The sequence below is a fragment of the Aspergillus nidulans genome, chromosome I, assembly GCF_000011425.1.
Source record: "Aspergillus nidulans FGSC A4 chromosome I".
In the NCBI taxonomy this organism is placed as follows: Eukaryota; Fungi; Ascomycota; class Eurotiomycetes; order Eurotiales; family Aspergillaceae; genus Aspergillus; species Aspergillus nidulans.
Window position 1 is genome coordinate 2,867,876 of NC_066257.1, and position 16,908 is coordinate 2,884,783.

A 16,908-nucleotide genomic window follows, 5' to 3' on the forward strand; every position below is an offset into this window, starting at 1 on the left:
GTCTGGATAGATTTGTTATCCATTGCTCTTTGGGTAGACTATAGGTCGAAAATAATGTACCTGCTCCAAGGCACTTTAGTACGCCCATTGGCGATACTATCAAAGGCAGTTAACGGATGGATGAGTTTCCTGTTTCAGTGGAAGATGCTATCGCCGTAAGAAACAAAAAAATGCTAGGATTTATAAAAGACCAAGACGGTCAAAATAATATGAAGATTTTAATACATAATGAGACAAATCCCACCCAGGTCAAGGCTCTGGGCCGATGCGCTAGCAAATGGTCACATAACTCCAAATTTGGCAACTATAGAAGGAGTTCCAGAGGGTTCTCGACAACCTTCTTGAGTTCCTTGATCCACTCAGCACCGACAGCACCGTCAACAACCCGGTGATCGAAGCTAGCGGTTACGATAATCTGATCATCCCACTCAACTGAGGTACCCTCTTCGGTCTCAACAGGGACGGCAACCTTGCGGGTAGTGCCAACAGCGAGGATACCAGCCTGAGGGGGGTTGATGATAGCGGTGAAGCGCTCAACAGCAGGGTTCATGCCCATGTTGCTGATGGTGAAAGTACCGCCCTGGTACTCTTCGGGCTTGAGCTTGTTGTCACGAGCACGCTTGCCAAGGTCCTTGACCTGGTTAGAAATGCTGGAAAGACCAAGACCCTGGGCATTCTTCACAATAGGAGTGATCAGACCAACGGGCGTAGCAACAGCAACGCTGATGTCAACGCTGTTGTGCTGGCGAATAACAACCTGGCCGTTCTCCTCAGTCCAGCTGGAGTTCACCTGGGGAACCTTGCGGAGAGCGGCAGCGCAAGCCTTGATGAGGAAGTCATTGACGGAGAGCTTGTACTTGCCCTCAGAGGAGGCGTTTAGTGCCTGCCGAAGCTTCAGAAGCTTGGTGACGGACAGAGTAGTAGAAACGAAAAAGTGAGGGTTCTGGTTCCAAGACTGCTGGAGGCGGCTAGCAATCGTCTTGCGCATTGATGTGAGAGGAATGTCCTCAGAAGCAGGCCCAGCAGCCGCAGCCGCAGCAGTAGGCTTGTACTTCTCAACATCCTCCTTGGTAATCTGGCCACCCCGGCCGGTACCCTTTAGAGCCTTGATTGGCACACCCTTCTCAAGAGCCAAAGCCTTAGCAGCCGGGCTGATCGCAGGTTCGCGGTCCAGACTAGGCTGGAGCTTCTCACCGGAGGTATCGGGCTCATAAGCACCAGCAGCAGGCTGGGGCGTAGATGGCTCTGAAGCCTTAGGGGCTTCCTTAGGAGTTTCTTGAGTTTCTTTTGGAGGAGCGGCACCAGCACCCTCGCCACCAGCATCTTCCAAGCTGAACGATTCAAAAGCCGCGACGTCGGTGCCCTCTTCAACTAGGACAGCAATAGGCTGAGATTTCACAATTAGCAAACGTATCTTGTCATGGTCAAAGGAAAGGAACACCTACAGAGCCAACAGACACATCTTTCTCGCCAGATTCCTTCAGCACCTTGGCCAAGATACCCTCCTCTTGGAACTCAAAGTCCATCTGCGCCTTATCGGTCTCAATCTCAACCAGAACATCGCCAGGTTGCAAAGCATCACCAGCTTTCTTCTGCCACGCTCCAATGTTTCCTGCCGTCATTGTTGGCGACAGGGCAGGCATGCTGATGATAGTGTGAGGAGGGAAAGCTGTAGATTTGCGCTTGGTCAGAAAAAGCTAGGCACTAGCATGAGGATGTGAGATAAGCGTACACTTGGAGGCGTAGTAACGTGAAAGAGCAGCTAAAGCAGGCAATTGATGTCTATAGCAAATAAGAATTCAGTTAGTTTTACTTCTCCGATGAACACGAGGTCTCTTGCGCGAAAAGACAGTAAACGTACTGGATAGCAGCCGTGAATTTGTAAGAGGCTTGTGGTCGCCTTAAGGAGCAGGCACCTTTTGAGATGAATGAAGCGCTGGGGACGCGCATTCTGACAGCAGAGGCGACCATGATGCCGGGGTTCTGTTTCGTGAGACAGATATGGGCCCGCGGCGCTATTGAAACAGAGGGATGTAAGATGGGAAGAGGAGATTTATATCTGGCCGCAAGCTCGGAGCTCAGTTCTCAACATTTCTCTCGGTGAGGACCGGGCGCTAACCGTGATAGGCACGAACACGTGATGTGGTTGGAGACGGTAGCGCGCCGTAGTCTCACTTATGTAAGTCTCCATCTTAGGCCACGCATACTCCGGACTATCGCAAGGTTCCGTACACAATTTCCATAAACGTCTCTGATTTGTTCTGCTTTCTTCTTCACATGCGGGACTTCCGTGTATCTGGTACCCGATACTCCAGACGGAGTCTTGCATAATGGCGGAAGCTGAGAACGACCCTACGAACGAGCTCAACCAAACATCAGTTACCCAGGCAGACAAGCAGAATGGGGTTGATGTTGCAACAGAACCGCACGCCCCGGAGGTAGTCGCGGAGTCAAAACCAGCATTAACCGATGAATCAGAACGTCAGGAGATCCCAACAATTAAAGAGAATGAGGACACAATGGCGAACAACCGATTGAATGACAGCAAGAATAACCTGCCTCATGAGCCCTCCGTAACGTCTCCGGATACTACCACTGATTCAAACGAGCCTACCGACGAACCAGAACAACCACATACAGAAGGTGATCAACTCGAAACTCTGCAGCAAGATCAGCCTCCTGCTTCGGACGAACAACTGAATGAAGCTCCAGATGCGCCGTCAACTCGCGATGAGCAGCTTGCCCAGGATATGCGACAGCGATCGGACTCGCGATCGACTACCGCAACCTTCGCTACCAATCGGTCCTCGGTAGTCAGCTCTACTGTTTTTATTGTGACAGCTCTGGATGCAATTGGTGCGTCGCGGGAAGCTCGGAAGAGCAAAGAGCTGGAGGACGCTGTAAAGAATGCGCTCGCCAATGTCAAGCAGTCGGACCGCCAACCTATCGACCCGGAGATACTGTTCTACCCTTTATTACTCGCAAGCAGGACTCTAAGCATTCCCTTGCAAGTAACGGCTCTCGATTGCATCGGCAAGCTAATCACCTACTCTTATTTTGCATTTCCATCGGCGCAAGAAGCCAAGCCATCGGAGGCAGATGCTACGGCAGAGCAGCCTCCTCTTATAGAGCGAGCCATTGACGCTATATGCGATTGCTTCGAAAATGAAGCTACGCCAATCGAGATCCAACAACAGATAATCAAATCCCTTCTGGCTGCAGTATTGAACGACAAAATTGTGGTGCATGGAGCAGGTCTTCTGAAAGCTGTTCGGCAAATCTACAACATGTTTATTTACTCAAAGTCCAGTCAGAACCAACAAATCGCTCAAGGATCCCTCACACAAATGGTCAGCACGGTCTTTGACAGACTGCGCGTTAGACTTGATCTACGGGAATTGCGCATCCGTGAAGGCGAAAAGGCGCAGGCGGGGTCTTCGGAAAGTGTGACTATTGAGCCTGTCGTTAGCCCGCCATCTGCTGAGGACGATCAGGCATCTGATGTTGCTTCTGTAGCAGCGGATCAACCGGTCTCCAAGGAGCCAACGGAAAAGCTCACTTTGGAGAGCTTCGAATCGAACAAAGATGTTACAACAGTCAATGATAACGTACCAACAATGGTCACCCGCGCCAACATTAATCAGAAAAGAACGCAGTCTTACTCAGGCACTTCCTCGGAGGAGAAAGAGGCTGAAGATGCTTCAAGTAACGAAGACGATGTGGACGAGATTTACGTCAAAGATGCTTTCCTCGTATTCAGAGCTCTTTGCAAGTTGAGTCATAAAGTCCTCAGCCACGAGCAGCAACAGGACCTCAAGTCCCAGAATATGAGATCCAAATTGCTATCTCTGCACCTAATCCACTACCTCATCAATAACCACGTCATTATCTTCACCACACCCCTTCTCACACTAAAAAACAGCTCAGGTAATTTGGAAGCGATGACCTTCCTTCAAGCGATTAGACCTCATCTCTGTTTAAGTCTCAGTCGAAACGGCGCCAGCTCAGTACCGAAAGTCTTCGAGGTCTGCTGCGAAATATTTTGGCTCATGTTAAAACACATGAGAGTCATGATGAAGGTTCGTGGTTTCTGAAATTGACTTTGGTATGTCTAACCAGTAGCAGAAAGAGTTAGAGGTCTTCATGAAGGAAATATATCTAGCCATACTCGAGAAGCGAAATGCACCGGCCTTTCAAAAGCAATATTTCATGGAGATATTAGAGCGACTGGCAGACGAGCCTCGTGCATTAGTCGAGATGTATCTCAACTACGACTGTGATCGCACTGCCCTGGAGAATATTTTCCAAAAGTTTGTTCTCCATTTCAGTCTGAGAAGACGAAGAATCTGACAAATTTCGCAGTATCATTGAACAGTTATCACGATACGCTAGTATCCCGACAGTCGTGAACCCTCTCCAACAACAACAATACCACGAATTGCATGTGAAGGCTTCCAGTGTTGGGAACGAATGGCACCAGCGTGGCACCCTTCCCCCAAATCTGACGAGCGCCAGTATAGGAAACAACCAGCAACCACCTACGCATAGTGTGCCCTCAGAATACATCTTAAAACATCAAGCTGTCGAGTGCCTTGTTGTGATTCTGGAATCCTTGGACAACTGGGCCTCACAACGTAGCGTTGACCCGACTGCCGCCCGGACCTTTTCACAGAAGTCTGTTGACAACCCACGAGATTCCATGGACAGCAGTGCCCCTGCGTTCCTCGCCTCTCCAAGGGTTGATGGTGCCGACGGCAGCACTGGTCGGTCTACTCCAGTTCCTGATGACGATCCAAGCCAGGTAGAGAAGGTCAAGCAGAGAAAGATCGCGCTCACAAACGTGATCCAACAGTTCAACTTCAAACCCAAGCGAGGCGTTAAGCTTGCCCTCCAAGAAGGCTTCATACGGTCTGACTCTCCCGAGGACATTGCAGCTTTCATACTTCGCAATGACCGCTTAGATAAGGCTATGATCGGAGAATACCTTGGTGAGGGCGACGCCGAAAACATCGCTACCATGCACGCTTTTGTTGATATGATGGACTTTTCCAAGCGGCGCTTCGTCGACGCCCTCCGCTCATTCTTACAACATTTCCGCCTGCCCGGAGAAGCCCAGAAGATCGACCGTTTCATGCTCAAATTCTCTGAGCGTTATGTTACTCAAAATCCGAATGCATTTGCCAACGCCGATACGGCGTACGTGCTTGCGTACTCTGTTATTCTGCTTAACACCGACCAGCATAGCTCCAAGATGAAAGGCCGTCGCATGACTAAGGAAGACTTCATCAAAAACAACCGTGGTATTAATGACAATCAGGACTTGCCTGATGAATATCTTGGTTCAATCTTCGACGAAATCGCAAACAACGAGATTGTTCTGGACACCGAAAGAGAGCAAGCTGCAAATGCCGCCCATCCCGCACCTGTTCCTAGCGGTCTTGCATCAAGGGCTGGGCAAGTCTTCGCAACGGTTGGAAGGGATATACAGGGCGAGAGATATGCGCAAGCCTCTGAGGAAATGGCCAACAAAACTGAGCAACTCTATCGCAGTTTGATCCGAGCTCAACGGAAGACTGCGGTGAAAGAGGCACTTTCACGCTTTATCTTCGCAACGTCCGTCCAGCACGCTGGGTCCATGTTCAATGTTACTTGGATGTCATTTCTCTCCGGCTTGTCCGCACCCATGCAGGATACCCAAAACCTTAAGACAATCAAGCTCTGTATGGAAGGTATGAAATTAGCCATACGAATCAGCTGTACGTTTGATTTGGAAACTCCGCGGGTTGCCTTCGTCACTGCCTTGGCGAAGTTCACAAACCTGGGCAATGTCAGGGAGATGGTCGCAAAGAATGTCGAGGCAGTAAAGATACTGCTTGATGTCGCGCTTTCAGAGGGGAACCATCTAAAGAGCTCTTGGAGAGATATCCTCACATGCGTCAGCCAGCTGGACAGGCTTCAACTGCTCAGCGACGGGGTCGACGAGGGATCCTTGCCAGATATGTCACGCGCTGGCGTTGTGCCTCCGTCTGCGTCCGATGGCCCCAGAAGGTCAATGCAGGCACCAAGGCGTCCTCGCCCCAAGTCCATCACAGGCCCTACACCTTTTCGAGCCGAAATAGCAATGGAAAGTCGCTCAACAGAGATGGTGAAGGGTGTAGACCGGATCTTTACCAACACAGCTAATTTGTCCCACGAAGCTATCATCGACTTCGTTCGGGCTCTTAGTGAAGTGAGTTGGCAAGAGATTCAGTCTTCTGGCCAGACGGCCTCTCCTCGCACTTATAGTTTGCAGAAGTTGGTTGAAATCAGTTATTACAACATGACACGAGTCAGAATTGAATGGTCCAAGATCTGGGAAGTTCTCGGGCAGCACTTTAACCAAGTTGGATGCCATTCGAACACAACGGTGGTTTTCTTCGCGTTAGATTCACTCCGTCAACTATCAATGCGTTTTATGGAGATTGAAGAACTACCAGGATTCAAATTCCAGAAAGACTTCCTCAAACCGTTCGAGCATGTCATGTCCAATAGCAATGCTGTTACTGTAAAGGACATGATCCTCCGTTGCCTCATACAGATGATTCAGGCTCGCGGAGACAACATCCGTTCTGGTTGGAAAACGATGTTTGGTGTCTTCTCGTTTGCGGCTCGAGAGCCTTATGGTAGGTTTGGCACTACCAGCGCTTTATACAACGATATCGGCTAATGGCAGATACAGAGGGCATTGTGAATATGGCATTCGAGCACGTTACTCAGATCTACAACACGCGCTTCGGTGTCGTTATTACGCAAGGAGCCTTCCCTGACCTTGTTGTATGCCTCACAGAGTTCTCTAAGAACACGAGATTCCAGAAGAAGTCACTACAGGCAATCGAGCTTCTAAAGTCGACGGTCGCCAAAATGCTGAGGACTCCAGAATGTCCTCTATCTCACCGTAGCTCTACGGAAGCCTTCCATGAGGACTCCACTAACCTCACTCAGCAACTCACTAAGCAGTCCAAAGAAGAGCAATTTTGGTATCCTATTTTGATTGCGTTCCAAGATATTCTCATGACTGGCGATGATCTTGAGGCTCGGTCACGGTAAGCTGCTTCGATTACAGTATTTGGACTATTTACTAACTCCGAACACTAGGGCCTTGACATACCTTTTCGACACCTTAATACGTTACGGAGGTAGCTTCCCTCAAGAATTCTGGGATGTCCTCTGGAGGCAGCTCCTGTATCCCATCTTCGTTGTTCTGCAGTCCAAATCGGAAATGTCCAAGGTACCAAACCATGAGGAGCTTTCCGTATGGCTCTCAACCACAATGATCCAGGCATTGCGCCATATGATCACGTTGTTCACCCATTATTTCGATGCACTTGAATATATGCTTGGGCGTGTTCTTGAACTCCTCACGCTATGCATATGTCAAGAGAACGACACCATCGCGCGAATCGGCAGCAATTGTCTGCAGCAGCTGATCCTGCAGAATGTCGAAAAGTTCCAGAAAGACCACTGGAATAAGACAGTTGGTGCATTCATCGAGCTTTTTAACAAAACTACTGCATATGAACTGTTCACGGCTGCAACAACTATGGCGACTGTGACACTAAAGACACCCTCTGCTCCGACTGCAAATGGACAGTTAGCAGACACCCATGATACGGTGCAGGACCCAACCGAGTCATCGCCAGCTCAAGAAACCTCAACTGAACCCCCCAAGCTCAATGGGACACAAGACACGACAGCCGAGCACGAGGACGGCGATATGCCAGCAGCTTCAAATACTGAGTTGGAAGACTACAGGCCACAATCAGATACCCAGCAGCAACCGGCTGCAGTCACTGCCGCACGTCGTCGTTATTTCAATCGTATTATCACAAGTTGTGTACTTCAGCTGCTCATGATTGAGACAGTCCATGAATTATTCTCCAACGATAAGGTTTACGCACAAATACCCAGCCACGAGCTTTTACGGCTTATGGGTCTGCTGAAGAAGAGCTATCAGTTCGCGAAAAAGTTCAACGAAGACAAAGAGTTGCGAATGCAACTTTGGCGGCAAGGATTCATGAAGTCGCCGCCCAATCTTCTCAAACAGGAGAGTGGAAGTGCTGCTACTTACGTCCACATTTTGTTCAGGATGTACCATGACGAGCGCGAAGAGAGGAAGAGCAGCCGTAGTGAAACAGAAGCGGCTTTGATTCCGTAAGTATTTGGGCAGCATTTGTGGAGGCACACGTTCGCTAATACTTTTTCTTTTCATTCCAGCCTCTGCGTCGACATCATTAGCGGGTTCGTTCGACTTGATGAAGACTCACAGCATCGTAACATAGTGGCTTGGCGCCCTGTTGTTGTGGACGTTATCGAAGGTTACACAAACTTTCCCGCCGAGGGCTTCGACAAGCACATAGACACATTCTATCCCCTTGCTGTCGATTTGCTTGGCCGCGAGCTGAACTCGGAGATTCGTCTCGCAATTCAAGGCTTGTTCCAGCGGATCGGAGAGGCGAGATTAGGTCTACCAGTCCGGCCCACGCCCACACCCGTTAGTCCCCGACATTCTGTATCGGAGCATCCATCTCGCAAGCATAGCGTCGGCCGGCGCTGACTGGTTTTCTTCTCTTATATCCGCTTTAGACGGCTCCTATATTCAGTTTCCATTCTTGCTCTACATCGCTTCCCTTTTGGATATCCTTGTTCCCTCTCCGTGAGAGGTTTGCTGGTTTTATGAGAGTGTTGAGTGTAAATTAGCCATACCTGAATGTTGTCTGTTTATTGCCCTTCTTTAGCTCCTGGAATCTCCAGCAATGAGCTTCTATAAAATAGCTTAAATACACAATCTTCAGAGCTATGCAGCATGCTGAGTCTCAATCAGTCGACGGCGGCGGAAGGCTGGATCGAATTTCACCAAGAGTAGGAATCCCGCCGTGCTGGTAATGTGTCAATAGAGTTTCCATATCCTCCTCAGTCATATGAACCAGATCTTCCAGTCGCCATGATTCGCAAATGGCGGACATCCTAGACTACCTATCAGTCCATGAGCAGAAATCACAAGACATTATACGCACCATTTCATACGTTTACGACCTTCCTGGGGACTTGGCGCCACCTCCCGCAACTTTTGTCTCAGCTTTCCAACATTCTCGATTGCGGCCCCCATGTTGGTGGGAAGGGTGTCTGCGATCTTCTTTCGAACCATACTTGCAAGCTTCGGTCCGTTCCCGTTCGTACTGACCATAACCTGCAACGGCCCATCCCGGTGAACGCTGCCAAAGTAAAAGTCACACTCAGAAGGGACATCGGCTATGTTAGCTGGTATCCGCTTCTCCTTGCAGAGTTTCCAGATTTTTGTTGAAGCTTCAGGATCGTCAATGGCACAGAGTACCATGTCGGCGCCATCCAGATCGGAGGGCTCGAAGTTCCGGTCAATATGTGTGACTTGGCCTTCCAGCACACGGTAGGCCACCTCGTCGTTTAATCCTGATGCCGGACATACGACAGTGACTTTGGCGTCTGCATTAAGAGCATGAAGGATACGTCCAGCAGCTACCTGCGGATATTGTAAGAGAGCTGCAACATATATATAGCTTGGCAGAATAGGGAACAAACTGACTTCACCACCACCTACTACTAGAATATTTTTTTCTTTTACTTGCCATGCAACAATTAATGAGCCCCCTCCCTGGACTTCTGGAAATTTCGACGCCATTTTCGATGAGGTTCGTATGTTAACTTTATGGCAACGATCGTGGTGGGGGAGATCGTTGGTGAGGGCATCAATACGGGGAACCACGGAGACCAAAAACGCCAGCTTCCGACGAGAAAATGTCGGTGGGGCGCACTTAGCTTCTTCTCATCCCTTCGTCCTTGGATTTTTTTTTTTCTTTTCCAGACTTCCCTTGAGATGACACTCATTTCTTGACCGGCTCATTCCTTTTCAGCTTGATGTCTATGATTCTTTGATCCGCTCGATTCAAGAATGAGGGGTGTTCAGATATTCTCAGGCAACTCGCATCCGCTTCTCACCGAGACGGTCTGCGAGAGGCTCGGTACTTCACCGGCCAAAGTAGAACTTGGGAAATTTAGCAATGGCGAGACAAACGTGAACGTTGGTGTTTCGGTGCGAAACCAAGATGTTTACATCATCCAGAGCGGCAGCGAGAAGATCAATGACAGTGTTATGGAGCTTCTAATCATGATCTCAGCCTGCAAAGGAGGCTCTGCAAAGTCTATCACAGGTATGATTACCCTACTTCCCCGCTTATGTCACGTTCTCGGAATTCTTGTGGAGGCTGACATGGTCGTTTGGTAGCGGTTATGCCGTATGGATCCTAGCTAGGCTGATTGCTACTCATAATGCTGACACAGACGAGGTACTTCCCATATTCCCGCCAATCCAAAAAGAAGAGCCATCGTGGATCTATCACCGCACGTATGCTTGCAAATCTCCTCACAGTTGCTGGGGTTGACCATGTGATCACCTTGGATCTCCATGTGAGTGTTTAGAACGATGGATTGCTGCACTAGATTCTGTCACTAGTGGATAGACGAAGTTCTAACCTGGTCTTTCTGCTCAGGCATCCCAAATGCAGGGATTTTTCTCCAAGCCCGTCGACAACCTATTCGCCGAGCCTTTCATTGCACGCTGGATTCGGAACAATGTTCCCGGGTGGAAAGAAGCTGTCGTCGTTAGCAAGAACGCTGGAGGGACGAAACGAGTAACGTCGCTGGCAGACACGCTCAAGCTCAACTTTGGCATAGTCACAACAGACAGGCGCCGCCAAAAGCCAGGACCAACTCTGGCCGATAGTACAGTATTCTTCGAGGCTTTGGACCAGGAAACAACACCGCTGCCTAAAGAGCAAGATCCGTTCATTGCGCGGACACACATTGAAAACCCCGACGCTCTACAATCAAGGGAATCGCAGGCGGATCTCAATGAGCTTGACTCGTTGCGTCCTGAGACCCCGTCGGGCGCCCGGCGGCCTTCGGAGTTGGAGGCTGTAAATGAATACACAGATGTCAGGGTGCGAGATGTGATCACCGGGCGGCTCGTACAAGGTCACCTCGTCGATGATGACTATCCGCCATCTGGTCCTACATCTATGGCTGTATCCGGCGATGCAACCCCTGGGCAACTGCCCAGCCAAGAGAGTGAAGCCATCCCAGATTCAATGGTAGACTCAGTCGTCTCGACCACATCCTCAATGCCTGGTGACCACGCTTTAGGCGGATCATTCGATGCTGCCGACTCTTCTGATGAAGAAGAAGGAAGCACCAAACGAAATGTTGAACAAGAGAAGACTATCACTCTGGTTGGAGACGTCCGAGATAGAACTGTCTTCCTTGTCGACGACATGATAGACAAATCTGGATCATGGATCGCGGCGGCAGAGACCGTGGTGAAGCGCGGCGGGGCCAAGAAGGTTTACTGCATTGCCACCCACGGGCTTTTTGGGGACTCATCCCTTGAACAATTGGAGGCTTGCGAGTCTATTAACTACATTGTCGTCACTAATACTTTCCCCATATCACCGCAAGTGGCGAGGAAATCCAGGAAATTGATCATCATTGACATCTCAAGCCTCCTCTCAGAGAGCATAAGACGCCATCATTATGGCGAAAGGTCCGTCTCTATTTATCTCTATCAACCGAGGAGCATCGCGAAGCTAACGATTCCGCAGTGTTTCGGCGTTGTTCCATCTTAATGACTGATTTATTTCAATAGCGACTGGGCTGTGTGCAATCTTCATGGTTTTCGTTTGCTAATGCGCAGCTTGATGATCATGATACCACTACTGATAGTACGTTGGTAAGATTATGAAGGACGATAATGACAAAAAATGATGATCATGATGCCTCAAATCTCCATAGAAGCTGCCCGTTTCTTTCTCACTTGATCTCGCAGGGATTATGAGCGATTCGCCGCATATGCTTACAGACCGAGTCTATTGCATGCGCATGGTTTCAATTCCACTTCCTAATATCGGTAAAGGTTGATGGTTGAAACGTGATATCCACTCCGCACTACGTGAGGACATTGTACTAGGACAGGTTGCCACTTCGCAGCCCTTTTCTTCACCCTTCACCTATTCGTAGATTGAAGCACCCTACCTACTTACCTCTACAATCAAGAGGGCCAAGCTGAAGGCAAATGTCTCAGCAAAACCAGCGGTGCAGTCCACTTTGGGTACTGCAGGAGCGTCTTGTTTCAAATTCACAAGATCGTTCTTAACGGAGCGTTGGGAGAGCAAATCGATGTCTATTGAGCGTGCATATCCTTTTCATTGCCTTGCTGTGTGAAGGGTATGCGCGCGAGGTAGGCCTATCGAGGAATGAAGGCATCAGCTTCTGAAGTTCGTCTTCGCTCCTTTTTGGTCGTGGGGCTGATGCAAGAGAACATCTTGAACATCCAGTTTTTTTCGTCCGTTGTCTAGTTAATTTAGAAGCCAACAATTTATTACATATGAGTTACCTAGATATTATACTTCTGGTTCTCAATTGTTTGTTTTCAAGGTTGAGCAGATTTAGTACTCGGGACGGTGAAATCTGAAGTATCGGTGTACGCCTGCAACTGGGACAGCCCGAATTGGGCAAAAACCTCATCGGAGGTCGCGTGAGCTGACCGTTACCCGTACCCGTTGTCTATTGATGGTCTCGGAGTCTGCATGCAGATGATGTTCAAATTGCGTTGGTTGTCGCGGACTCGACTGAGCCGGCAGCATGCAGCCGGGGTCATGCTGCCAATGCCATGCTGCCAGCCACATATGAACGAAGTCCAGCAGATCTGTGACACAATTATCGATTAACCAGGTTCGTGAAAGGCAATGCGCCTGGGGAATTAGATTTCAATGGCAAGAATTTTGTAGCGGTGTGCGCGGACCCGACAGAGAGGATGCGGTATGAAATAATCTGACGGATCCTTTAAATCGCCTGGTCTGCGGCGAACTTGCACCGGGTTTGTGGTACAGAGTTGATCAGTATGACATCAGGAAGAGAGCTCAGGAGGGATGTACAAGGTCCACGTATGGCCCTATCGGCGTAAAGTCTATACGGCTACTGTTGTACTTTCTTTTGGAGGACACTGCATAATTCCGCCCAGGCAGGACTTTTGGCAGCGACACGAGGCGTTGTGAGAGACAGCTCGGCCCTGACAAAAATGGACTCGACAAGTCAACAACGCGACTAATTGACGAAGCGCCATGCGTTGCACCGACTCTCACCCGGCAATATGGATTTTCGGAAAATAAAAAGCTTGTGGAGAATATAATCCTTAGTTCGTTACCATTCGCTGGCCGAGGCTCGATATTTGCGGAATTGGTGAGAGATCAAAAGACCTGTCAAAAGGGCAAAAGTACTTTAGATCGGAAAGGCATGGTATGAAACCATCGAACCTTGAACCCGAAGCACGGCTCGAAACTTCCGCCTCATTGGAAGGCTCAGCGGAATTCCTCGAGTCTCGAATCGCTACACAGTGGTGCCAGGGCCAATTGTGAGTTGAACCAGTCAGAAACATGATTGACCATGTCGCGGAAGTGTTTCCGGCAGATCAATTGGGTGGGGAAGGAAAGGTTGAATTGACGAGATCCGACTTATCATTCTTGTCAGGCGCTCGCCCTCACAATTTCCAATCCAGTAACTGTCTAGCCAGGATCCTTTCTCATGATCAAGCAATTGTTGCTTTGCGTCTTCTATAGTGTAGGGAATGTAGGATGACTTGTGTATGGACATGTTTTAGAATGGACTTGTAAATTGCGGAGGGTCGATTCAGAGGTACAGACCATGTTGACATTTAGCATCAGCCGGGCCCAGTACGACGTCTGACATCTGGGTGATGAGTCTTGACTGCATTTGACTGGAAGCTCAAGCCAGAAGCCGCCAAGCCGGTCTCGGACTAAGTACTGGCGCTGAAGGAACGTGCAATGAGAGTTTGAAATGCCTACAAGTCTTTAGTGGCAGGCTGGAGTCTTGGATATTGAGGTTAGTCGCTCAGAAATAGCGTGTGCCCCTTGTTCGTAAACGAAGAGGTTTACCATCTTGGAGATTCCGCCGTCAGGCCCAATGAGTTAGCACCAAACATCCATGCGAAATGTATCAGGAGGTGTGATACTGCCATACAGGGCGGTGATTCGTAGAAGATATCTTGATCTGCTTTTTAGCGCCGCCTCTCTGAGTTAGATCAAGCATGCTGCATCAGGCCATTCCAGGTCTAGTGTGACTCTTAAGTGGCAGACCCCTGGCAGGCAATCATTTCGCTTCTCGAGGCAATCGCCTGGCGCGACTGAGGAAAAAGGATTTTCGTGGAATGCTTTCGCCAATCACCTTAGTCAAAATATTAGATCTTGGCTTGACGCAAGAGCTGACCTTGCTCGAAGCTTCGAACAAGGGAGGCATCCCTGTTCAGACCGTCTTCTTTTCAAATTTTACCAGGGTTGAAAGTCGAGACTTACAGAAGCTGAGCTCGCCCTACACCGAGAATGCAGCTGGTGGCTGAAGGAGGCTAAAAGCTAGTCTGAACTAATCCACTGGGTGGCTTGTTTAGCTCCTTGGACCTGCGAACCTGGTTGACGGGTCCGCGAAAGTACCTACACAAATCTCCGCCGGCATCCAGGATCGGCCATGATCAACCGAGAAATGAAAGAGAAATGTGAGACGACGCCGAGGCGTGCGCCGTAATTATGTCAAGACCCGGGGGCGTCTGACCGGAACTAGGGATCTGAAAGCACCCGCCCTGTAGAGCTCCGTATGAGCCCAGACCGCGTAGGCGACGTGTGCAGTGTTTGCAAATTATCATCTCGAATGCCAGAACGGAATCGTGGGCAGCCGTTGCCGCAGTTCGGTTTGAGAGCATTATGGCCCAGGCCCTGCTGCAGACGTGAGGACTTGGGGCATCCCTGCTTCTGGCGGTGGACTATATCCACTTTTTAGGGAACATTGTTCCTATGAGCTTGGCCTGTAGGAAGTTTCGGACCGCGTCAGTTGGGAACGACGATGGAAGCGGTCGACCCGCAGGACGATGCGAGGAGGATTGCAATCTAGTACTTGCAAATCATAATAATGACGGTGAAGACTGGTGACCACATGACCGAGGCAGCGAGGAGGTATGAGTATGGCGATTGACAAATGAATATTGAAGAATGATCGTGGGGGCGGGGTGTTGCTGGTCGAGTGGATTTATGGAGAGGAACGAGGGAGACGTAGACGAGGTGTACCTGGGTGTTACTCTTTTGGTACCGCTGGACTAGGAAATGACAAGGTCCTGGCTCCGCTTCGACTCTTCGACAATTCGACTCTCCACTTCTGATATTACAGTACTCTTTCTTCTGATCCTGATTCTCGGGTTGAGACTTGAACCGTACTTTTCGCCTGCCGATAGACGAGCTTCCGCTTGATGCAGACGCACCCTTATTTCGCACACAGACCCATGATCTGCACGCCAAAGGAGATCCAAAACCACAGCGCTGGGAGCGCTCAGCGCACCACAGTACCGGGTTTCTAGATCGGCCGACGAGTACAGTAGGATCAGCATCAACCGATCCTTTGACGATCCGGCGAGATCATGCCTAGTTTTGGGAATTGGCAAGTACCAGTGCATCTGTCTCTCTCTGCCTCGGGCGTCAACCTTGTGCTAACAGCCTAACGGGGAAGCGCCTTTCAGAATTAGACAACGGACTATTGTATGCCTTCCTCCATCCAAAGCCTCTACCCACTAGCCTGACCCACTGCAGATATATCATTTGCGTATAGTTTCTGGGAGTCTCGAACTTTCCTCCGGATGGTCCTATTATTAAACTGCTTAACCTTCGGACTCCCGAGTCAACTCCCACCACAAACAAAATTTCGTATACAACTCTCGCAATCGGGCAAGTCAAGTCCAACCTGACAGTTTATTGCTCCGGTGACTTTCGAATCATATTTGAATTTTCTCTACGGTTGCTCCACCTACTCAATTGCCCGAGGATAGGTCGGGTACATGCATTGTTAATTCCTATCCGATCAACAGCTCCCATGCAGCAAGCCTACTCCTGGCCTGGACTCGCATAGCTGCCGGGATACGTTGTTGAACAGCTGCTCTAAACTGAACGCACCCGTTGTGTCCTTGATGCCTTCGTTCTCCTGTCGCATCTAAAGCGTCCTATTTATACCTACTATGGAGCCCAGGTTCAAAGCTCTCTTCTTCCATCATAAATTTTCTTGCTTGTTCAGCTTCCTTGGATCAGTCTCTTGTACTGGCAACAATTGAGAACACTCATATTCCTTGCCTTTGTCTTTTTCGGAATCATCCCGCAAGACCAAACCTCATCTACTGTGTTTCACGCCCCCTTGCTCACGGTTCTAGAAGCCTTTGTCGAGTGCTTTTCCCAACGTCTCGGATTAGAACTGATCCTTCTATACTTACTTACCCTACACTACCAACGCCTTTGGCTAACGTTCCTCTGACTCGGTATCTACGAAGGTATTTGGTCATCGAAAATCCTCAACGGTGATTGGAGGCTAGATGCTAATCATACCAGGTACTTGGACAAGGGTAGCATCAAGAATGGCTAACCAGTGCTCGGGCCATGTCTTTGCCATTGTGCAGGCCACCAACGGCAATATCCTTACCTGGCGGTGCTCTGACTGCAACTCCGGGCCTTTTGTTGCTATCTGGCGCTGCAAGATCTGTGGCCATTGCCGCTGCAATTCTTGCCACACCGCTAAAGCATAAGTAACAGTTACATTCCGGCTGTTACCCGGCTTAACGTTCTTATGACATGGTATGAGAAACAATATGCTTCGTCATGATTCCTTTTTAGGTTTGCGCCTTTGTGCACTTTACAAACCATAGAGCTGACTTTCTATTACAAGGACCCGAAGGCTTCCACGGAACGTTTCAGCTGCAGTGCCTTAGTGCCCATAGGCTCAGCTCGCCGTGAGCTGTGG

At 49.5% G+C, this 16,908-nt stretch overlaps 5 protein-coding genes across 5 annotated transcripts, besides 1 other annotated feature; 3 read left to right on the forward strand and 2 right to left on the reverse strand.

The window, feature by feature from the left end:
• Positions 1-16,908: part of a sequence feature (contig 1.112 1..353724(1)) that runs on past both edges of the window.
• Positions 158-2,034, reverse strand: ANIA_06708 (dihydrolipoyllysine-residue acetyltransferase pdhA). Its single transcript, XM_659220.2, has 4 exons — positions 1,862-2,034; positions 1,733-1,782; positions 1,446-1,669; positions 158-1,387 (listed from the first exon to the last, which is right to left on the reverse strand). Exons 1-4 carry the CDS (start codon positions 1,969-1,971, stop codon positions 305-307), a joined length of 1,467 nt encoding a protein of 488 aa, XP_664312.1. The 5' UTR covers positions 1,972-2,034; the 3' UTR covers positions 158-304.
• ANIA_10850 (uncharacterized protein) lies at positions 516-938 on the forward strand (the record flags this gene model as incomplete). The annotated part of the gene is made up of 1 exon (XM_050611015.1): positions 516-938. The coding sequence occupies one exon, from the start codon at positions 516-518 to the stop codon at positions 936-938; it is 423 nt and encodes a 140-aa protein (XP_050467151.1).
• On the forward strand, positions 2,331-8,593 carry ANIA_06709 (Arf family guanine nucleotide exchange factor SEC7; the record flags this gene model as incomplete). Its single annotated transcript, XM_659221.1, has 6 exons — positions 2,331-4,079; positions 4,126-4,310; positions 4,363-6,662; positions 6,713-7,082; positions 7,135-8,190; positions 8,254-8,593. 6 exons carry the CDS (start codon positions 2,331-2,333, stop codon positions 8,591-8,593), a joined length of 6,000 nt encoding a protein of 1,999 aa, XP_664313.1.
• ANIA_06710 (bifunctional precorrin-2 dehydrogenase/sirohydrochlorin ferrochelatase MET8) lies at positions 8,853-9,699 on the reverse strand (the record flags this gene model as incomplete). The annotated part of the gene is made up of 3 exons (XM_659222.2): positions 9,599-9,699; positions 9,054-9,535; positions 8,853-9,003 (listed from the first exon to the last, which is right to left on the reverse strand). The coding sequence occupies exons 1-3, from the start codon at positions 9,692-9,694 to the stop codon at positions 8,853-8,855; spliced, it is 729 nt and encodes a 242-aa protein (XP_664314.2). The 5' UTR covers positions 9,695-9,699.
• Positions 9,874-11,931, forward strand: ANIA_06711 (ribose phosphate diphosphokinase subunit PRS1). The gene is made up of 5 exons (XM_050611026.1): positions 9,874-10,223; positions 10,298-10,307; positions 10,359-10,479; positions 10,563-11,611; positions 11,670-11,931. The coding sequence occupies exons 1-5, from the start codon at positions 9,965-9,967 to the stop codon at positions 11,698-11,700; spliced, it is 1,470 nt and encodes a 489-aa protein (XP_050467152.1). The 5' UTR covers positions 9,874-9,964; the 3' UTR covers positions 11,701-11,931.

Coding starts and splice junctions, on each gene's coding strand:
- ANIA_06708 (XM_659220.2), bottom strand. CDS start 1,971: ATGGTCGCCTCTGCTGTCAGAATGCGCGTCCCCAGCGCTTCATTCATC. Junction 1,783..1,861: donor AAATTCACGGCTGCTATCCA/GTACGTTTACTG, acceptor TATTTGCTATAG/ACATCAATTGCCTGCTTTAG. Junction 1,670..1,732: donor ACGTTACTACGCCTCCAAGT/GTACGCTTATCT, acceptor GCAAATCTACAG/CTTTCCCTCCTCACACTATC.
- ANIA_06711 (XM_050611026.1), top strand. CDS start 9,965: ATGAGGGGTGTTCAGATATTCTCAGGCAACTCGCATCCGCTTCTCACC. Junction 10,480..10,562: donor TGATCACCTTGGATCTCCAT/GTGAGTGTTTAG, acceptor CTTTCTGCTCAG/GCATCCCAAATGCAGGGATT. Junction 11,612..11,669: donor CGCCATCATTATGGCGAAAG/GTCCGTCTCTAT, acceptor ACGATTCCGCAG/TGTTTCGGCGTTGTTCCATC.